Genomic DNA, 23,700 nt, shown 5'->3' with positions numbered 1-23,700 from the left:
AAAACCCGCCCCGAAAGGTCTCCTGTTCTGAGTGAAAGTCCAGTGTTTTACCCATCCACCATACCAATAGCGCAATTTCCCATTACATACCACTCACTAAATCTCATCCAACTGCGGCTCTCCCCAGTACGTTACACAAATACGCCGAAGGGTGCCTTTTTCGTCGCATCAGACGCTGAAGGACACTGACCAAACGTACTTATTTTACAAGTTCGGAATGAGAACGGGTTGTTATGTTAGCTCTAACATAAGTTAATCACAGAAGAATCTGCCAGAGAACAGAGTCATTTTGATTACCTAAAGCTAGCTAACTTGCTAGCTAGTGCTTTTATTTTGAAAAGATTGAAACCAGAAGTATTATAAGCTGGCTGAGGCCGCGGGCAACATGTGCTGCTGATCCTCTGCAAAATAAAGCATGGTGTATGCTTATCTTGTTTATCATCTGGCTGATAAAGGAACAAGGTTTGTCAGTGTTTACTCTAATATCATTTGTATTGTCAGTCACTTTATGATATACCGTTTAAGAGTTTTACGGACTTGGAGATGAGTATGTGCAAGTAAAGCTAGCATGTCAACATAGCCTGCAGTTAATTACCACGCTAATGAGCCTGTTTAGCGACATGAAACTGTGTAGCTTGAGAGATAGAAATGCAATTACTACGGTATATTGGATGTGACAGAAGGTTCAAAGGAGAATCATTTAATATTTAATTTAATATTGTATTAGGCTTTTAATTTAGGTTGATTTCTGCATAGAGAGTGAATAAACTACCCAACCATGAAGACCATCTTTCAGCTGGGGAGGCTACACCCCCCTCCCCCAAATGTCGCAGCCCCACCTGTCCCCACATCCTTTAGAAGACATCAGTCTGGGGACGCATCACAGCCACCTCCACCTATCACTGCCCCACAACAACCAGCTCTATCTCTTGCAGAATTCCTTTATCCTGTGGAAAATGGAAGAGCTCGTAATCACAGGTATGCCTACTTTAAATACACGATGGCCGCAGGTCGAACTCGAAGCCGGGCCGCTGCAGGATCAACCAACATGGGGCGATATATATGCGATTGCATATAATGTATGTATATTCAATACTTCTGTTTTTAACTTTGTCTCATTCTTTTACCAATTTGTTGTTTAGAAAAAACATCCTGAAACATCTGAATTTCCATGCAGTTTTGACATGCATACCCATGTTTTATGTTCACAGCTGCCTATGGAAATTTTGAGAACTATGTTTTTGCTTGTGGTGCTGCATGACGGAGACCCAGCTACTCATTCCCTGGCTCTCACATGTCCACGTTTGTGGAGGATAGTGAGAGAGGAGTCATTTCGGAAGGAAGCACACTTCCTCTGGCTTGACAGTAAGTAAGAGTTTCTTTCCTTCTGCCCTCCTTCCTTTATTTTAGATGACATGCTGGCTTGCCCATTCTTATATTGCGGCGAGGTCAATACGAAGGCTTTGCGAGACAGGCGTCCGTCTTAAAAATTATAATAAAGCATTGCAGCCAAACTTAACAGCTTTTTTTCTCCTGCAAGCATTTCACTGGTAATCCAGTGACAAACAATATTATGAGATACTCTATACTTCTAAAACACAGCCCAAAACATTTCAGTATTTTCTGACCTTTCTGTTCTTTTGTCATCAGGTGTGGTGAACTGGAATGCATTTTCAGAGGAGTTTAAGAGAAACTATAGAATACCTTATCAGATCTCCTGCTGCGTTGAGTGCTTCTCTCTCTTCAAAGACTGTGACGAATACACAGGATGCGGACGGAGAGGACACCTCCGGGGGGTTCTTTTCTGAAAATGACTATCCCGGATACTGTAGCCATATCTGCTTGCAAGTGGAGCCATGTTTTAAAGGCAAATGTGTTATTTGTGTTGTGATGCAATGTGTGTGCTTTTTATTGTTATGATTCCCTTGTAAATAATTAAAAATATATTTACCTGCAAAACATCAGCCAATTTCATTAATCCTCAATGACCACACTCATTTCCTTACCATCAGAAATATATCCGAGCGATTGCTCACCCTACCCTGCACAATCTCAGGACTTCAATTATCAGTTACAATATACGGTCTGTGATGTGGATTCATAAATGGCATAAATCAATCCGATGGGGGAACCAAAGCTCCTACTCTGCTGTAAACTTAATCAAACATAACATGATGTGTTTGCTTCTGAATTTATATATATATATATATATACTTGTTACAAGACACTCAGCAGGGCTATTTTTCAAGAAATGCTTCACTAATTATCTCAGAGGAAAGTAGTAGCGTTTTTTTTTAAACCTGCTATGACCTGATGCCGACACCGGGGGGAGCAAGTGGCTTTCTATTTTGCCCTAGAGAGACACAAAAATGTATATTATCTAAATAGGCCCTAGAGAGACACACCATACACACAGATATTACTTCACAGTACACACCATACACACACAGATATTACTTCACATTGCACAACATTTGAAAATACAAATCGTATATAATTTTACAGTTAACGCAGTTAATTTAAAAAAAGACATTATGCTACTCCAAATCAATCTATTTTAAGAGATAACATATTACAAAAAGTCCTGTAACAGACTCACTCTCACAGTTCCATTCCCACATTGCTCTGGACCTAACTGAACTTTGAATTGTTTTGGTTTTCACTTTGGGTAAAATAAAACTACCTCCAACTGCATGCCTCGTTGGATAATGATGTGTATCAGTACTAAAGGATAGTTTTGTTAATAAAGTAAAAGGTGTTTTTTTATTATAATGTTATGTAAAAAAACATTAGTGAATACACAAATCTATTTTAAACTTTACACCATGAGAGCCTTTCATGCATTTTATCAACATCTGATCCAAACCCACATGAGAGAGATACACATGCAGCTTTATTCTGAATCACTTGTAGTTTATTAATAGTTGTTGTTGAACCAAACCACAGAGCAGTAATCAAGGTGTGAAAGGTGCTTTACAAATAATATATTATTATTATGTTGATCTGTGATCTTCTTTATGAATGAGTGAAAATGACGGCATTAAAAACAGACCCAGAGTTAAACTGTCAACATGTGTTTTATTCAACAGGAGACGTAAGTTACTCTGATTCATCAGGTAGTAATAGATTACTCTGATTCATCAGGTAGTAACGGAATACTCTGATTCATCAGGTAGTAATAGATTACTCTGATTCATCAGGTATTAACGGATTACTCTGATTCATCAGGTAGTAACAGATTACTCTGATTCATCAGGTAGTAACAGATTACTCTGGTTCATCAGGTAGTAACAGATTACTCTGATTCATCAGGTAGTAACAGATTACTCTGATTCATCAGGTAGTAACAGATTACTTACTTCCATGAAAATGAACAGGTTTACCGTTTTCACATCTGACTATAATTTTCTTGGTAGAAGGAACACCGTTACCATACCGACAGTTGTAGGGAACAGCAGGTGGATTCTGCTTCACCAGGTTACAGTCAACAATTGGGAAACTAGCTTTGCTGATTGTCATACCCTTGGTGCCATATGGGTCTCCTCCTCCCTTAGCACAGATGTCTGGGACCGCATTCACATCCTGTGTGCTGATGAAGGTATTGATACCCTTACAGCTGATTTTTGGGTTATTGAGTGTGGGTGGGTTCACGATTTTTCTGGCTGCTATCACCTGGGTACATTGGCCAGCAGTCATCCCAGGGTTGATATGCTTATTTTGAAACTGAGCCCAACTTTGTCCGTCCACAGAGAGCACGGCAGCAGAGATCAGCAGAACACCAGCAAAGATAGAGATCTTCATGTTGATCTGGAGAACACAGAGTTATAAAAGCTGTTAGAGACTTTACTCTGACATATCTAACATCTCTTTATATTATCATATAAAAGCTGTTAGAGACTTTACTCTGACATATCTAACATCTCTTTATATTATCATATAAAAGCTGTTAGAGACTTTACTCTGACATATCTAACATCTCTTTATATTATCATATAAAAGCTGTTAGAGACTTTACTCTGACATATCTAACATCTCTTTACATTATCATATAAAAGCTGTTAGAGAATGCTGCAGATTCATACTATGTACACACACACACACACACACACACACACACACACACACACACACACACACACACACACACACACACACACATACATACACACACACATGCACACACACACACAGGCGTTTAAATGTTGAAGAAAAACAAAAATCTAAACAATGACTGTTGGCTGAACTAAACTGTAACGGTCTCTGAAAGGACATTCCAATGTAAAAAAAAATAAAGGATTTCAAACAATCAACTTACAGTTTCTTCAAACGGTCCAAAGTGTTGACTCACCTGGAGGGAAAGGTAACTGGTTTCCTGGTATGAATGACAGACACACCTTGAGGAAGCAGGAAGGATGGGCTGCAACTGATGATCAAAAAATCAGGTTTGTGGGGTTAAACACACAGACACACACACACACACACATAAACACACACACACACACACACACATAGAGAGAGAGAGAGAGACACACACACATTCAAAAGTGCATGCAAACATTAGGACATCCTAACTGTAAACTGACAACGTTGTGATATTAACACAAGTATTTTTTAATGTTGGTCTGTTCTTGGAGGTCATCAGTTACCTAGTACCTACGTTAGTCAGCGTCTGCATCAGAACAAAGTGTGAAAACCACATCTTAACTTTCCTTCTTGATTTCCTGTGGTTACCTTTGACCATCAGTGAAGTGTGAAAAAGTCTCTAACAGCTTTTATATGATGGCGTTTAAATGTCGAAAAAAAAATATAAAGCTAAATAATGACTGTTGGCTGAACTAAACTGTAACAGCCTCTGAAAGGACATTTAAATGTAAAAAAAGGATTTCAAACAATCAACTTACAGTTTCTTCAGACGGTCCATAGAGTTGACTCGATGCCTGGAGGGAAAGGTAACTGGTTTCCTGGTAAGAATGACAGCTACACCTTGAGGAAGCAGGTAGGAAGAGCTGCAACTGGAGCAGATTTTCACAATAAGATGACATTTTGGTTTGTTAACAACACAGACTTCTGTGATGGTAGCCGAGCTTCGCTGAGCCAGCCGAAAACCGCTGACCATGCTGCAATAACACCTGCCAGAAATGGTAAGATTGTAACTGGTCCAGGGTGTTTTTGTCTGTGGTGTTAATACAATTGTTAAACATTTTGGGTTATTTGGCTTATTTGCATATGTGTGGACTAGCCAGACCTTCTTCCACAGCGCTGTGGAGGAAGGTTTGGAGGACGGTCTGGCTGTAAGAGACTACAAACATGGATATCTCAGTAATTAAAGAGGACTGCATTAAAAAACAGAGTAAACTGTCAGATGTGTTTTATTCAACAAGAGACAGAAGATCCACTGATTCATCAGCTGGTTAATAAGACAGAAACCTATCAAAGTGAACAGGATCTCCTTTAACATCACATGTGACTACAATGTACCTGTTAGAACCTGCAGCATCATACTCACAAGGACTGACAGTACAATCCTTCAGTCTGTAGACAACAATGTTAAAGGGTGCTCTGCTTCTTCTGAGATAACAAACACAAGGGGCCCTATCCGCACCCGGGGCGCCCAAAGCCTGACACAAATGCGCCCATCTGTGGACCTATGGGCGTGCTGGTCTTACAGGGAGGTGTGTTCAGGTGCATTCTGGGCGTGCTGGTCTTACAGGGAGGTGTGTTCAGGTGCATTCTGGGACTATTACTATCTTGAGGCAGCGGGAAGTGATCACGCCATTGACCAACAAAAACCTGGTCTAAAGTCAATAACGTTATTTTAACAGAGCATTAGTAAAATGCTCCTAGGCTCGTGCACAGTGCGCGCACACTATGTTTGTTACACACACAGGGACACACAACAGCACACACTTTCATCACCTTGGTGCAACCGTTATTGTTCATCCCCTTGTTGATATGCTGATTTATAAACTTTGCAGCCAGAGTTTCTTCTTCTCTCACAAAGTCCAGAGAGAGCACTATTAATGAATGGTAAACAGTTCATTTTACTTCGTACTTATTTTAGTGTTAAAGGTGCTACATGAAGCAGGTAATAACAAAAACAAATCCTGCTCCTGTGGCTTATGAGACCGTTCTGGGCTTTAACAGAAAGGGGGGAGGGACTGAGAAGTTGTCAATGTTAAACATTTTTGGCTAAGTCCTGGATCTTCACAATCCTACCTACAGCACCTTTAAAGATGAACTGAACTGGAATTTGAGTAAAGGTGATATAACAGATGTATTTTATTTCTTCTCGTTGGTACAATGATTAAAATGGCTGAATTTGTTAAAAGGGATGAAATGGTACATTGAAAGTGTTGTTGTTGTTAAATGGGCGCCGCCATGTTGAAATTCCACAACCAGCTACGTCACTGGCATGGTAAGCAGCCGTGGAATGTAAACAGTCAGAGGCTAACGGACATGGCTGAGGAAACGGCAACCAACAGGTTTAGGGGGGTTCATACTGTATTACCCCTGGCTGCAGTAATGGGGGCTAAGGCAGCTGGGGTTACAATACATTTCCACAGGCTACCTTTGACAAGGAAACCAGTCCTAAACTCATGGCTAGCTGCCTTAAAACTGGCTAGCCCTCCAACAGCCCCTGGATTTAGCCAGCATTTTTTAGCGACAGACTATTTAGAGAGCTGTACTTTTGATACAACAGGGTCACTGGTGAGGGTTAAGTCCAACAGACTGAAACCTGAGGCCATACCCTCAATGATCGACTTTTCAGACTACAGTACAGGGCCGACCGATAGACCAGCGGCAAGTACCAACACCAGCGATGCTATCTGCCGCAGAGACAGGGCGCTGAAACGCTCCCATCAGGCAGAGGACAGAGAGGGATGTTTAGCTGTTATCCAGCACGCTAGCTAGTCTACTAGGCAAAGGGCTGGATGTAACGTTGTTGTCACATACACAAAACACGTACATATTCACTTACACGCACAAATAAAGCCTAACATGTAGGCTTTATAGCGTTCAACAAAACTGAGACTGACACACTGGCCATTCATTGAAAGTGGGTCACAAAACCAAGCTAGATACCACACGCTCCAACCTAGGGAAAGGGCTAGCAGCTAAACATGTTGGAAACACTTATGTCAAACTCCACAAGCTAGCACTCCGACCATAGACTGTATGAATACATCCTGACTACGATGATATCACAGATCAATAATAATGCGTTACTAGCTGCTAGCTAAACCACAGCAGGTCTGTAAACAGACTCCAATGTCCCTTTCTACTCATCCTGATGCTAGCTGATGTTCACCGCCTCAGGGCAAATCGTTGATGCAGAGGGAGTTCAACTCGCAGAAAAAGCTGCTAGTTCCTTAGTAAGAGGTATCTGTGTAGTATCCATTTGTGCAATATCCATCAACGACCACAAGGAAAAAAATCTGCCGCGTCAAAACTGGTGAATCCTCCGTGCATCTATGGTCAACCTGGGGTGACTCTCCTACGGGGAGCAAACTTTTTTTTCTTTTTTCAAACTTTATTTATTTTGGTTTTAACATTTTGCGTGCAGGTAACTTAACAAGCGATCCCATTGGATGAATTTGTCCAATCACAGATGGATTCAGTTGCAGTCCATGCTCCGGCAGCGCCCACACACACACCAGTCACTCCCATAGACAATAAGAAGGTCACTCCCCCCCAAATGATCCGAAGGTGTAGCCTGAAACTGATCATCCTCCATGTGGTGGTAGTCAGACACTACAGGCTTGTCCCTCACAGGCTCAAATGTGTAACCCATGCCATTAAAATTACTCATTTTCATGTGTATTTAATATTATTACATTACATTACATTACATGCCATTTAGCTGACGCTTTTATCCAAAGTGACTTACAATTAAGTGCTTTCAACTTTGAAGGTACAAACTCGAGACAACAAGTATTAAGTGCAAATGCATTAGCTTTAAGTAAGCAAAGCTACAAAGAGACATTTTTAATTTTATCCGAGGTGTAGTCGGAAGAGATGTGTTTTTAGCCTTCGGCGGAAGATGTGTAGGCTGTCAGACATCCTGATGTCGATGGGGAGCTCGTTCCACCATTTGGGAGCCAGGACAGTGAACAGTCGGGATTTGGTTGAGTGATTAGTTCTCCCTCGCTGTGAGGGGGCAGCAAGCAGTTTGGCTGATGCAGAGTGAAGTGAGCGGGTTGGGGTATATGGTTTGACCATGTCCTGGATGTAAGCTGGGGCTGATCCGTTCATGGCCCTGTATGTAAGTACTAGTGTCTTGAAGCGGATGCGGGCTGCAATTGGTAGCCAGTGAAGAGAGCGGAGGAGCGCTGTAGTGTGAGAGAACTTCGGGAGGTTGAAGACAAGTCGAGCTGCTGCGTTCTGAATGAGCTGCAGAGGTCGGATGGCACATGCAGGTAGGCCACTCAGGAGGGAGTTGCAGTAGTCTAGACGTGAGATGACTAGAGCCTGAACCAGAACCTGAGCCGCCTTCTGTGTTAGAAGGGGACGTATCCTTCTGATGTTATGCAGCATGTATCTACACGATCGGGTGGTTGCAGCAATGTTAGCAGTGAAGGAGAGTTGGTCGTCAAGTGTCACACCCAGGTTTTAGCAGTCTGGGTGGGGACTACCACAGAGTTGTCAATTATTATAGTCAGGTCTTGGGTAGGAGAGCCCTTCCCTGGAATGAAAAGGAGCTCAGTCTTGTCAAGGTTGAGTTTCAGTGTGCGGACATCCAAGAAGAGATGTCAGTCAGACAGGCCGAGATACGTGCCGCGACTTGAGTTTCAGACTCAGGAAAGGAAAGAATTATTTGGGTGTCATCTGCGTAGCTGTGATAAGAAAAGCCGTGCGACTGGATGACAGATCCAAGAGAGTTGGTGTACAGAGAAAAGAGGAGGGGACCCAGGACTGATCCCTGGGGAACCCCAGTTTTGAGTGGGCAAGGTTCTGAGCTAGATCCTCTCCAAGTTATCTGGTAGGTTCGGTCTGCCAGGTAAGATGTCAGCAAAGAGAGCGCAGAGCCTGAGACACCCAGATCCTGGAGTGTCGAAATGAGGATCTGGTGGTTCACTGTGTCAGCAGAAAGGTCAAGAAAGATGATGATGGAGAGAGAGGTTGTTCTAGCAAAGTGAAGCTGCTCAGTGACAGCAAGGAGGGCAGTTTCTGTTGAGTGACCAGCCTTGAAGCCAGACTGGTGGGGATCAAGAAGGTTGTTCTGGTGGAGATAGGTAGAGAGTTGATTATGAATGGCACGCTCAAGAGTCTTAGATAGAAATGGAAGAAGGGAGACGGGTCTATAGTTATTGACATCAGAGGAGTCAAGTGTTGGTTTTTTGAGTAGTGGGGTCACTCTTGCCTCTTTAAGGGCATTGGGGAAACAGCCAGTTGACAAGGAGATGTTAATGAGATGAGTGAGGAAAGGAAGAAGGTCAGGTGCAATGGACTGGAGAAGGTGAGAAGGGATAGGATCCAGGGGGCAGGTGGTTGGACGGGCAGAGGTAATCAAAGTAAGAATTTGATTTGGAGATAGAGGGGTGAAAGAGGAAAGAGTACTGGATGTGATAGATGGTAAGGTAATTTCAGGAGGTGTGGTGGAGAAGGAAGAGCGTATGTCATCTATCTTTTTTACAAAGTAGTTGACAAAGTGGGTTGGTAGGAGGGAGGAGGGAGGAGGTGGACTGGGGGAATCTAGCATGTTAGAGAAGATGGAAAAAAGGGTTTGAGAAAGAGGATTCAATTTTAGTTTGATAAAAAGAGCTTTTTGCTGCAGAAATGGAGGCAGCGAAGGAGGAAAGAAGAGACTGATAGGTAAGCAGATCATCTGGGTGTTTAGATTTCCACCATTTCCTTTCCGCCGCCCGTATAGTTGATCTTTCAGCACGTACCGAGTCAGATAACCACGGCGCTGGGGAGGACTTACGAGCCGGTCGTGAAGTAAGAGGGCAGAGAGAGTCAAGAGAGGAGGATAGAGTAGAGAGTAGAGTGTCTGTGGCAGCATTAGGAGGCATGAGTAAGAAAGAGTCAGATGGAGGGAGGGTAGATAGAGAACATGCCGCCAGAGAAGAAGGAGAGAGCGAACGAATATTACGGCGGACAGGTACGGTGTCTCTTGAGATATGGTTGTGAGCTTGGGAGAGTGGGAGAGAGTAAGAGATGAAGAAATGGTCTGAGGTATGGAGTGGAGTAACAGTGAGGTTTGATGTAGAGCAGTTTTTGGTGAATATGAGATCTAGGTGGTTACCAGCTTTGTGAGTGGGTGGTGAAGGAGAGAGACAGGGCAAAAGAAGAGAAGAAAGGTGAAGAAAGGCGCGCCGACTTCTCTGTCTGGATGTTGAAGTTGCCCAGAAGTACCAGTGGGGACCAGTTTCAGGGATGTTTGAAAGAAGGACATCCAGCTCCTTCAGAAACTCCCCCGAGGAGCCCTGGTGGGTGGTAAATAACAATGATTACTAGTTGTACCGGATGTGTTATGGTGACAGTATGAAGTTCAAAAGAGAGTGGAGTAAACTGTGGCAGTGGGTAGAGAGAAAATCTCCACTTGGGGTTAATGAGTAGGCCTGTCCCACCACCTCTCCCAGTGGGTCTGGGTGTGTGGGTGAAAGAGTAGCCAGAAGAGAGAGCAGCAGGGGTGGATGTGTTGGTTGGTGTAATCCAGGTCTCAGTGAGAGCAAGGAAGTCAAGGGATTTCAGGTTGGCAAGGCCAGAGATGAACTCAGTCTTGCGAGTGGCAGATTGGCAATTCCATAGGCCACCTGCAACAAGGTGTTGGGTGTGTGTGGAACGGGTGGGATAGGTAAGAGAGGAGGGGTTGCAGAAATGTTGCAAGCTAGTGCGTGGTTTGTAGTATCTCCTAGAGGAAACACGGATAGGAATGGAAAAGCAACACATTTCCGGATGAAGACACCGAGCAATGTGAGTGAGATATATGCTGTGAGATAATATGCTGCCTATATACCTTCGCAGGTCCTACCATGCCAGTGACATCATCGAAATTATCAGTGTTCTAATACTAACAAATGTAATTTTTGTGTTGCTTAAAAAAAGCTATATTGATTTTTTTTAATTAAAATTTTAGTGTAATTTTTTATTTGTCATAACCAACACATTATAAACGCTGATTATTTCAGTTCAGTTCAGTTCATCTTTAATCAATGAAATAAGTATTTAAATGTGCAAATGTGTATCTGTGTTCGTGCGTCTAATTTGTAACTCGTATTTCATCATTTGTAAATTAACTTGTACAATGTACAACAATGTAAATATATTTGCAAATCTTTTTCTATTTGTGTGGGTACTTTTGAGTTTTTCCGTTGTTGTCACAAACAATTTGGGTCTCAAGAGACGATCCCAGCACTCTCCAGTAGATGGCTGTAAAGTCCCTAAATTCCAGCACTCTCCAGTAGATGGCGGTAATGTCTCTAAATCCCAGCACTCTCCAGTAGATGGCGGTAATGTCTCTAAATCCCAGCACTCTCCAGTAGATGGCGGTAATGTCTCTAAATCCCAGCACTCTCCAGTAGATGGTGGTAAAGTCTCTAAATCCCAGCACTCTCCAGTAGATGGTGGTGATGTCTCTAAATCCCAGCACTCTCCAGTAGATGGTGGTGATGTCTCTAAATCCCAGCACTCTCCAGTAGATGGTGGTAATGTCTCTAAATCCCAGCACTCTCCAGTAGATGGTGGTGATGTCTCTAAATCCCAGCACTCTCCAGTAGATGGTGATAAAGTCTCTAAATCCCAGCACTCTCCAGTAGATGGTGGTAAAGTCTCTAAATCCCAGCACTCTCCAGTAGATGGTGGTGATGTCTCTAAATCCCAGCACTCTCCAGTAGATGGTGGTAATGTCTCTAAATCCCAGCACTCTCCAGTAGATGGTGGTAATGTCTCTAAATCCCAGCACTCTCCAGTAGATGGTGGTAATGTATCTAAATCCCAGCACTCTCCATTAGAAGGTGATAAAGTCTCTAAATCCCAGCACTCTCCAGTAGATGGTGGTAATGTCTCTAAATCCCAGCACTCTCCAGTAGATGGTGGTAATGTCTCTAAATCCCAGCACTCTCCAGTAGATGGTGATAAAGTCTCTAAATCCCAGCACTCTCCAGTAGATGGTGGTAATGTCTCTAAATCCCAGCACTCTCCAGTAGATGGTGGTAATGTCTCTAAATCCCAGCACTCTCCAGTAGATGGTGGTGATGTATCTAAATCCCAGCACTCTCCAGTAGATGGTGGTAAAGTCTCTAAATCCCAGCACTCTCCATTAGAAGGTGATAAAGTCTCTAAATCCCAGCACTCTCCAGTAGATGGTGGTGATGTCTCTAAATCCCAGCACTCTCCAGTAGATGGTGGTGATGTCTCTAAATCCCAGCACTCTCCAGTAGATGGTGGTAATGTCTCTAAATCCCAGCACTCTCCAGTAGATGGTGGTAAAGTCTCTAAATCCCAGCACTCTCCAGTAGATGGTGGTAATGTCTCTAAATCCCAGCACTCTCCAGTAGATGGTGGTGATGTCTCTAAATCCCAGCACTCTCCAGTAGAGGTTGGTAATGTCTCTAAATCCCAGCACTCCCGGTAGATGGTGGTGATGTCTCTAAATCCCAGCACTCTCCAGTAGAAGGTGGTAATGTCTCTAAATCCCAGCACTCCAGTAGATGTTGGTGTGTCTCTAAATCCCAGCACTCTCCAGTAGATGGTGGTAAGTCTCAGTGATCTGACTCAAACCCTTGTCAAATGTTTCAGAGACAGTTGGCAGAAACTACTTGACGTTCCTACGGGTAAGTTGATATTATTAGGACTTTGTCGTCAAATAAATTACATATATGTTTTCCTCATCATTGTTGCAGTGCATTTACAATTTGCTTTATTTTGTTATAGCGGCAGTGAGTTTGCTATATTTTGGAGCGTGCTAACGTTCACCTTCTTGTACAATGATTGTCAAGTCCTACTCTTGTTCAACTTCCAAAGGACACAGGGACAACATTTCACATTTCTGACTCTGGCACTAACTTTGTGGGAGCCAGACCCGCACTGGAGAAGCTTCACTAAATTCCTTAACCGACCAAACAAGTCTGAACTTGAAGACACAGCTAACTTAGCTTATTAAATCAGCCCTGTAACATGGGCTTTCCCTGGTTTTTGTATGGAATTATTTATATATATATATATATATATATATAATATATATATATATATATATATATATATATGCTGCATTCCAGGCAACCCGTAACTCGTGTTTTCACAACCTTCTACCTGTGAAAGTGCCCTGGAGCGCAGTCAACAACTGTACCACCAACCGATCATACTACCAATCGGTGCTACATTGTACATTTTTGCGCGTCACACACACACATTAACAACAATAGAGCCCTATTGATGCTGTGCACAGACGTGTGGCGCTGGTAATGCGTTGAGAAATACAAATAAATAGACATAAATAGGCAACGTAAAGTAATTTCGCACATTGTAATCAAAACGATACACATACAATTGTGTACTACTACAGGTTATGTTTATTAAATGAAGCCCAAAATATGTCTAACGCTAACTAGAAGGGTTTGTGGTGACGTTGCCTGGAATGTTACCAAGTCATGAGTCGTGACTTGAAGTCTTAACTTACGAGCTAAAAATATATATATATATATATATATATATATATATTTATAATAATTATAAACTTTCAAGGCTAGGTTTTGTGATGTCACTGATGATGTCACAGAGACAACGTACCATGATGTCATTGATGATGTAACATGCTGCCTTCAAATGGGGTGAGGTAACGAGTCAGTGATGTCAGTGATGAAGTCACAAATCCTTGTCAACAAAAACTTAGTTATATCACTAGTGACATCACTAATAGTGTCATTGACTGAGTCACAGTAATTTGACATCATGAAATGTCTCTGTGAGATTATGTGTCACATAAAGTGTGACATCATCAGACATTTAGTGTCTACTTCAGACATTTAATGTCCTTATTTATAGAGTCAGTAGTCGCATAAAGTGACGGCATCACCGTTGACGGACTCCCACGTCGAACAACAAAGCAAAAGTTGGAACTTAACGCCAGGGGTCCTTGACCATGCATCAGACATGTAGACGAGTAGAGAGTGAGACTGTTGAATCTTTTGGTGTTTGTTTCCATCTACTTATTGTACCCACCTTATGTCTTTTCTAAGTGATGTCCCGAACGTTGTAGGACTTTGGTCCAAGTTCTTTGAAGCCTAAGGATGAGGGCAGAGCCTCAAAGCAGCCACCCTGAAACAGCTGTCCTCTCTCCAGACAGCTTTTTCTCAACAATTCAAAGTCCTGGTTGAGGTATTTGGCCGCCTGAGAGTTGGATCCTATCTTCTGCGATTTCTCTCGGCTGTGCTGAAGTTTAGCTACGATGCCAGACATTTTAAAAGATTAAGACTTTCTGTCTTTTTACAACTGTCTTGTGTGTGTGTGTGTGTGTGTGTGTATATGTGTGTGTTTAGACAGGCTCTGTGCCGTATGTGCAGCTCCACTATCTTCACACCCTTTATTGTTCATGCCAAACATGCTCTATCTCACCTGTCCTGTTACTCTGCCTCTGGCTGTGATTGATGGCCCGTGATTGGCCCAGATGTGGCCCAGATGGATGAATGTGAAACGTGTGCTGGTCCACAAAAGATTAGATTGGTAAAATGAAATCACAATTATATTTATACCTCATTTGGTCCTACTAAACACCATAGTGACTGCAATTGCATTACTGCAATAATCTCCCCAACAATCATAAACAGTGAAAACTATTTCACCTCTGACTATTTTAACCATATGTGTCTGATCTGTGCAAGGTTTTATAAATTATAGTCTGATAGTCCAGAGGCCATAGTTTGTTAGTTTATTTTCTTTCATTTTACAGAAGTTTTGCAACAGCTAAAAGAGCCAAAACACACCAACTAATAAGAATTGTTCCCACTGCACACCAAAAAGAAAAAAAAAAGGAATAATACTTGTGAGTGATACAACATATCCCCATGTTTATGTTCAGCAAATATGATTCAAATTTACTAACACATTTTAGTCGTTTTCAAGCATTTGGAATTTATAGAGTGCTTGTGAACTGTCATTGAGTACACTTAGTTTGTAAAACATAAATGTGATTTTTTGGTGAATTCAATGCATGTATTGTTAATCCTCCAGCAGGTATCATCTCTCTTGTCTTGTCTCCAGATCAGAAGATGGCCAGGCACAGCCACTGAAAGAGGAAACAACATTATACAGCAAGCTGTCTAAACTAGAAGAGCTTTTGTTATCGTCTTACACACCTGTTGCATATCCAGCTCAATCTTCCCTGTGTCAGCTCTCTCCAGAGTCTTAAACATTTCTGGTAGAGAGACAGAAAAAAAGGTTCTGGTAATGTCAACATGCCACCGCTCTCAGAGTCTACAAATCAATATTAGATATACTGAATGGATAAAGTTGTGTTTTCTGGACACTTACTGAAGAGCATTTCCAGTTTAATGAGACAACCCACAAAACAGTCAAAGTCTATGGCATACTGAGCATCGGAATAACGGCTGACAATGGCCTGCAGCACACCACTGTTGACCTGGAACCTGGGGGAAGAAAAATAGCCATCAGTTAGCATGATGTTCTAAAAGGTGTTGGATAATAGCAGGGTGCTAATGGTAGAGTTACAAAGCCTGGCCCACTCTTATTTGTTCCTGTGGTAAGTATAATGAATTAAATCTATGTGCAGGGGGGGAGTCCTCTAACTGGCTTATCCAGTCTGCCAGGAACCACACACCCACACCCACACCCACACACCGCACACACACACACACACACACACACACACACACACACACACACAGAAAAAAAACACACACACACACACACACACACGCCTGTGGGGCTCAGTGGTCAAATAAAACCCAGAAAAATAAGCATCATAGGTAAAGTGCTGTATTTACAAAGCTGTATTTTTCCATTTTTACAAGCATGTCATATTTTCAATATGTGTCTCATAACTTGGTATATATGTGTGTAAACTATAGTGGCATACTCTGTTCAAAAATAATTAAAATATGCAGGCAACATATTTAAATATCTCATTTTGATTCTTATCAGGAAAGCAAATGTTATCCCTGAATTTAAAGCTATAAAATGTAAACTTGCAGAGAAAACTTTGCAGTAAAGCAGTAAGGTTACGATACATAATGTAAATAAAGAAGTTTTTTTCAAACATTGATGGCCAGACTGCCATAACTTTAGTGGATGAGATTCCTCAGGTGATAATGTTTGTTACCTGCTTCAGTGGCAGCGCCTCTCATCTCGTGGGAGTTCATGGTGCCAGAGCTGTCTGTGTCATGTTTCTTGAAGATCGCCTATATGACCCAGGATACAACCAGGTATGATAACCAAAACTCATTTCATATTCATACACTGCTGCAATGACAACTTACCAGGTATTTCTGGATTTTGCTCCAAAGCAAGTTGAATTCCATCAGCCCCAATTTGCCACTTTCATCTTTCTGAGGAATGTTAAGATTTATAAAAAGCACATCCTGGATGATGAATTAAATTGATTGTTCACATATTTTAATTCCACACAGTATATTATAATGCACCCACATCCCAACATTTTTAAAGTACAGTTTCAAAACATCAACTGTGGGAGGACAATTTATTCATTTCTTAATAATAATAATAATAATAATAATGCATTTTATTTATAGGCACCTTTCTAAACACTCAAGGTCACCTTAAAAAATCAGCAATAAAGCACTCAATCCATTAAACAAGCAATCAGAGAAACAGGCACTAAAATAACATGATAATATAATTAATAAAAGAGCAAGAAAAAGGGTGGGGTCATTACAGTCAAAGCAAAAATGAAAAAAAGAAAAAGAATTAAAGAGTAAGCTTAAAGAGGATACATCTAGCAGACTGACAATAAGGCGACCTGTCTCCAGGCTGAAGGCTTCTGTCTTGATATCAGACCCTGCAAGAAAGTGACACAACATATCTAGCTCTAACTCTAACAGTAAGTCAAATGAAAATAAAAAGGCTACTTGTTGATCTATGTAAGAGATTAAATTTACTCACGCTGAGAGAAAACTTTGTTCAAAATTTCAACCAGGTCAAAGGCCGATACCTCCATGTCCTGTAAAAAATGAAAAATGAACATTATAAGTTATTTTCTACTGGTTTGTAATCCAGGTTTAGAGCTGTTGATACATTTCTTTTATCCAATAGTTCTCATGTTGACATACATTGCCATCAGTCTGCTTGAAGTGCTCCTTGAAATGAGGATCCACATCACTCTCAGATAGCTCCTGCTGTGAGATGGAGACAGTATGTTACTCATTTCAAATAGGAGATGCACTGGCTCTTCAAATTTGATTCATTTATTTAAATATTGTTAAATTTAACACAACACATTAACACATTAAGCAATAATCATTTCAAATTGAATGTGACATGCTATTTCATTTAATCTAAGTACTAAAGTGAAAAGAAAAGAATGTCTAACCAATGCAAGAGCAGCTATATCATTCTGTGGATGTTCTTACCTCCTCTATTGGAATGTCAAAGTCATCCTCCAGTGGACTGAAACAAATAGAAATGCATAGCTTGAACACACTCTGTTGGCGTGCAAGAAAATAACATTAACATTAAGTTTTGACAGTGAATTGAAGACTTTTCTGTGACCAGAGAAGGAGCTGGTCTCTGAGCTTTGTCCACTAGATGGCTGTATTACAGCAAAGCTCTGAGGTCTACATCAGCCTGCAGACATCACTCAGTCTGTATGTTACTGTAACACAATACCTGGCTGCAGCCGGTTTCTCAGAGAACACCCTGAGAAGGAAGCTGCCATTCTTGTCAGGCTCGTAGGTCGAGGGAACAATGGCATATTCTCCTGGAGGAAGATTAAAACGGTTGCACACTTCCCGTCTGCTGGTGAAGGAGCGCTCGTGGCCACATAGCTCTGTTCCAGCAGGACATCTGGACCCAGGTGAACATTGCTTCGGCCTTTGTACTGAAGAGTAACAGGAGAAAAGGGCTTTTATAAATGAAAGCCATCCAGAAAATCACAATGCAAACGTGACACTTGTGATGTCTATGTTGCATTTCAAATTTCAGAGAAAGTAAGGGATAAAACAGTTTAAATACTGACCTGATCTGGGACCTGTAAAAAGGAAACAGACAGAAGAAGTATTTTTTTTAAATCAGTCAAATATAGAGCTCTGATTTCATGATAATGAAACATCAAATTATTCTGAGGCACCTTATAAATTGCAAAGCCAATTCTCTGAAGTTTGCAGCCGAGCCTCTTCTGCTGTCGCCTATCCTTTTGCATGAGCCCAACCAGAATGGTACATCCATCCTTCCCATCCAGGGGATCATCATCCACATCCTCCAGGCGCACCACAAACTGAGGGTTGGACGAGAATGTGTCTGGAACAGACAAAAGTGTAATTCTTTATATGAAGTGTAACAGAACTTCTTGCTCAGACATACATATGGTTTCTCTGTTACCTGAGAACTTTCGGCAGCCGCCTGCAGTAGAGCCCTTCCTCCACGTCCCTTCAAACTGGTAGTGGTTCCATTGGCCCACTTTATCACTCGTGAGCGTGTCTGGGGTCAAGTTACAGATCTCCAACCTGGAGAACTGCTCGATAAAGTCTGAATAGGACATCCTGAGGAGAGAAACACATTTCTCAACAAAGAACATTGTGTCCATCACTTTTCCTAGTCTGAGCCTATATAGTTCATTTGGTGATGGTGAAAATATGTAAAATATTACATTTATTCTCATGTAAATGAAAAGTTAAAGCCAACAGATTTACCAGAATTCTCCATCATCAGCAGCATGGTTCAACTTTGATTTCTCATCTTCACTGAGATGGTTCCATTCACTGGACCTAATTGTGATTTAAAAAAGCTTTTAGGATAATCCTGGAATTAACTAATGGTAGCTGATGGTTAATGGATCTAGAACGTAATTATTTACTTATCACTCCAAGGCCCAGTCCACTCCTTGCGACCCCATGGGTTCCTCATGCAAACCAGCTGAACTGGCTCGCCTTGGAAATGAACCTGGGAGAGAGCAACCTGGGAGAGAGCAACAGCAGGCAATATAATTTGAATGCAGTTGAAAAAAAACAGCATAATGTTGACAGTTTAGATAATCATATACCTCCTCTGCACCAGTGACTGAGTATGCATGTCCCTTGAAAAGATTGAGAGCTGTATGTTTCTCTTTCTCATCAGCACTGGTGGTCTGAAAACACCAAGAACAATATTTCAATCTGATGACATTAGTACTTTACTACTGTTGGTATGTTGGCTTGCAGATAAACATGCAAACCTGTATGAAAATAAGCAAATTACTATGGAAATAAGACCTACTTTAATAGCGCAACCAAGCAGTGAACCCAGGCTCAGGGCCTTCTGCATGATTTGGAAGAGCTTCGGTGGAGCTTTGTCTAAGTAGTATACTTCTGCAATCCCTCCTGTAAAATCCTCAAACCCCTCAGTAGGGTATCCTCCTGACAGGGCCTCATAGCTGCCATACAACCTGTCAGACACAGAGGGATGTGACCAGATTTACCAACTATATATTGTACATTTTCACTGGATTAATGTTTTGATGAAGCAAAAAAAGAACGATCCATACTTGGCGTAGGCCTTCTCAGAAGCGCGCTCCAAAACTCTGAGCGCTTTTCTGAGTGAACGAACAGCAGCTTTCCTTCTCTTGTGGGTAAACGGTCATCGATCACCACATCCACCCACTCACCAAACTGCCAGAACTGAGAAGAAAATATTCTCATCAGTAAACTCAACGTCAAATACTTTTATGATTCATGAGCAAGACAATTGTGTGATCCTTGAATAATATGTTCTATTCTCTGCATGTCACAGCATGGCAATATAGGGAAACTTAGTACCAAAGACAAAAGTACACTATTTCATTGTTTTTTTTTAACCTATTGACCTATGAGCCATAATTTTAGGGTTATGGTTAAGCCAGATAAGAAGGGCATTTGTCTGACCTGGAAGTGAAATATCCCAGCGTAACCTTCAGTAAAACTCTGTTCCTGGGGCACCACGCGAGCCAGGATGTCCTGGTCTAGAGTCAGACTGGCTATTGCAGCCAGAAGCCAGCAGTCACCTACACAGTAAAATCAGAGACATGTTCTGAGATTGAGCAATATGTGGCATTCACCGCAGTGCAGCAGGTGCTGCAAACAGCAAAAAGCGAAAATCCAAAACACCCCATTATCCATCCATCCATCCCTTCATTCTTTCCCCTCACTTACCCAGAGCTCCTTGGCAAATGTCCGTTCGTGTGGCTCCATCAACAATGAACTTTGGGTTTAAGCACAGATCCTATATAGAGAAGCAAACAATCACAAACAGTTGAACATTTGAGAGCAATATATATATATATATATATATATATATATATATATATATATATATATAATAATTCACAAACACATGATTCAACACCATCCATCCATCCATCCATCTTCATCCGCTTATCCGGTGTCGGGTCGCGAGAGGGAGGAACCCATTTCGGCCGCTTGTACCCTGGATCTGGTTCTTTGGGTCATGACCCAGCCTTCATGACCATAGGTGAGGGTAGGAACGAAAAGTGACCGGTAGATCTAGAGCTTTGCCTTCTGGCTCAGCTCTCTTTTCGTCACAAAGGTGCGATAAATTGAATGTAATACCGCCCCCGCTGCACCGATGATTCAACACATTTAGATAAATTCTCTCCCAGAGAATTCTGTGGCTTTCAAGTGTTCAGATCGCGATGCAGAAAATAGAGAGGTACAGCTACTCTTTTTATGTATATTGTTTTTTACTTCTGCTATCTAAAGTTTAAAAGATTAAATATTTGCAATTCAGTAAATGAAAGGAATACAATAATTAATGTCAAGTCAGTGACAAGCTCACCAACCATAGGATCATTTAAAAAACAGTGTTCCTCTTATGTTTGGTTAGTTTTCATTGCTGTGTGTTTTTTCTTAGAGGCTTCCTACCGTTGGCCTTTTCCAAACAACCCCCTTGGTTTTTTCTGAGCCTGGTCCCAGCACCTTGTAGCCCAGTGATGTGGGCTCAGCTGGGAAGTGCTCGTCCTCAAACAGGCGTCCACTCTTCAAACACTGCTGGCGCAGAGTCTCATAATCCTGCTGCAGGAACTTCACTGCTTTCTTGTTTGTGCCAATGCCTTGTTCCCTGTCCTGCTGACGGGCCAGTCGATCTGCCGTGGATGTCATCCTCACCTTGTAAGTGTATGTAGCCCTCCTTGGACGGTGATGACTCTCTCTGTGAGCTGAGTTGGGTTAATGTCTGCTGCCTTTGTCCCAGTGTCCTATATAGCTGCCAAAGGTGAGGAGAGGATAGGATGGGATCACAGACACTTCAGCACTTTAACACTTTGGCACTTTAGCAATTTAGCTATTATATATATTATATATTCACATGCATTTTCTGAAGGAAATCTAATATCTAGTAGCTAGAATCATATAAAAGCTGATAGAGACTTTACTCTGACATATCTACCATCTCTTTATATTATCATATAAAAGCTGTTAGAGACTTTACTCTGACATATCTACCATCTCTTTATATTATCATATAAAAGCTGTTAGAGACTTTACTCTGACATATCTACCATCTCTTTATATTATCATATAAAAGCTGTTAGAGACTTTACTCTGACATATCTACCATCTCTTTATATTATCATATAAAAGCTGATAGAGACTTTACTCTGACATATCTAACATCTCTTTATATTATCATATAAAAGCTGTTAGAGACTTTACTCTGACATATCTACCATCTCTTTATATTATCATATAAAAGCTGTTAGAGACTTTACTCTGACATATCTAACATCTCTTTATATTATCATATAAAAGCTGTTAGAGACTTTACTCTGACATATCTACCATCTCTTTATATTATCATATAAAAGCTGTTAGAGACTTTACTCTGACATATCTAACATCTCTTTATATTAAACTTTTGAGTTTTCGTCCTTGCAGCTGAAACAGAATCTAAACCAATCAGAGAAGTTTAAATGTGTTAAAGAGAGAATAATAATCTAAAGTATATTTACCTGAATGACAGGAGAGAGATGAGTTCTAGAGTCAGCAGCAGGAGAGATACCTGGAATATCACATGATAACAAACACACTACGTTACATCACATTCAACTACGAGGTTCTTCAGAAAACAATTGAAAAAAGGACCAAAAATGTCAAAAAAGCGACAAAATTTCAATTTTTTGAATCCTCAAAATAAATTGGCCAAAAACCAACAACAAACGTTGACAAATACATTGAAAATGTGACCTAAACGTTAAATAAGTGACAAAAATTTTGGACAAAAAAATCGTCGAAAAAACATCAGAAAAAAAGCTTAAAATACTAAAAGTTGGAGAAGTCTTACCAAAGAGTTGAACTCTGACACGATGAAAAATCTGAAGAATGTTCAGACGGAGATATGAAATGATGTTGTGTTTTATATCCTCCAACAGAGGATTCAGTTGTCTCTGAAGTTAACAGACATCCCACCCACTGATCCTAATTTAAATACACGCGTTAATGACGGTCAAAGATTAACGTGGAAAAACCAAAAGAGAGGAAGTTAAGATGTTTTCACACATTGTTCTGATGCAGGTTATTGTAAAAGATGAACTACAAAAAGAGAAACATTAACTTAAAAAAATATTTTAAATTAAAAAATATACTTTTTTATATTATGAAACAATACTGTAATAGACACACACACACACACACACACACACACACACACACACACACCCACGAGTTCTGGATGATATCGAGCTGTTACTGTGATTGCACTTCCTGTAAGTCAAACTCCACATTTTCAAATCTACAGATATAATTTATCTGGAAGCTCAAAACCTTGATTTCACTCCTCTTCTGTATGTTCTCTCCTAACCCCTCAGATTATGGCCCAATGAATTAGAACTAACCCTTTAAAACACCAAATTCCCACAATACCACTAACTAACTGAGCAATAGAGGCAGCAACTCTCATCGTGTTCCAGGTGGTTAAATTGTTGTTATTGTCAAAGGAGTCTGGTGTCTTTGAAGAGAGCAAAGATAACGTCTTCAGTTCCCGGTTGTAAACGGCTGTCTGAAAGCAAGGTAGCAATAGGCCTGAAAATATTCTAAATATAGCGTACACTTAGAGGGATAACTGTCTGATTTTTAACCAGCTTTGTGTCATGGCAGTTTTTGCAGATGAACGGATTCCTCCACTTTTGCGTCGGGCCAAACAACGCCCCTGACTGAAGAAGGAAGAGCAGGGCTACATTTCAGTAGTGGCACTAAGATTTCAATACATTTGTTTAAACCGGGTCAATCCTGTGTTGAAACTAAGAAGAAGCTGTTAAAACAAATAAGTAGAAAGTCTGAAAATGTTTTCCATAGAAGTGTCTCATATTGAGGAACTGCTTCTTTGAGTTCCTGTTTCTCAGAAAAAGGCTGATTCACTTTTCTGAAAACAATCATGTTTGCTAGTTTAGTTTAATGTTTTCAGAAAGGGTTAGTTGTAGTTTGTGTCCCAGGAGTCCTACTTCAGGGGACCGCAGTTTTAACCCCAAAACATAATCCTTCTTCTAAACTAGTCTTTTTGGTGTCTCAACCTAATTGTCGTCACCGCATGAAGATCAACAAA

At 41.0% G+C, this 23,700-nt stretch overlaps 1 protein-coding gene, 1 long non-coding RNA gene and 1 pseudogene across 2 annotated transcripts; all 3 read right to left on the bottom strand.

The window, feature by feature from the left end:
* Positions 1–3,270: 3,270 nt before the first annotated feature.
* LOC120562401 (ribonuclease pancreatic-like) lies at positions 3,271–5,006 on the bottom strand. The gene is made up of 3 exons (XM_039806128.1): positions 4,902–5,006; positions 4,349–4,423; positions 3,271–3,807 (listed from the first exon to the last, which is right to left on the bottom strand). The coding sequence occupies exon 3, from the start codon at positions 3,799–3,801 to the stop codon at positions 3,352–3,354; it is 450 nt and encodes a 149-aa protein (XP_039662062.1). The 5' UTR covers positions 3,802–3,807; positions 4,349–4,423; positions 4,902–5,006; the 3' UTR covers positions 3,271–3,351.
* A 10,133-nt stretch (positions 5,007–15,139) lies between these two features.
* LOC120562408 lies at positions 15,140–15,577 on the bottom strand. The gene is made up of 3 exons (XR_005639774.1): positions 15,472–15,577; positions 15,297–15,355; positions 15,140–15,226 (listed from the first exon to the last, which is right to left on the bottom strand). It is a non-coding gene; the product is annotated as an uncharacterized LOC120562408 (long non-coding RNA).
* A 664-nt stretch (positions 15,578–16,241) lies between these two features.
* LOC120562504 lies at positions 16,242–22,144 on the bottom strand (annotated as a pseudogene).
* Between the last annotated feature and the right edge of the window lie 1,556 nt (positions 22,145–23,700).

The sequence above is a fragment of the Perca fluviatilis genome, chromosome 7, assembly GCF_010015445.1.
Source record: "Perca fluviatilis chromosome 7, GENO_Pfluv_1.0, whole genome shotgun sequence".
In the NCBI taxonomy this organism is placed as follows: Eukaryota; Metazoa; Chordata; class Actinopteri; order Perciformes; family Percidae; genus Perca; species Perca fluviatilis.
The sequence above is the reverse complement of the archived record's forward strand: the minus strand, read 5'-3'. Positions and strand labels throughout refer to the sequence as shown.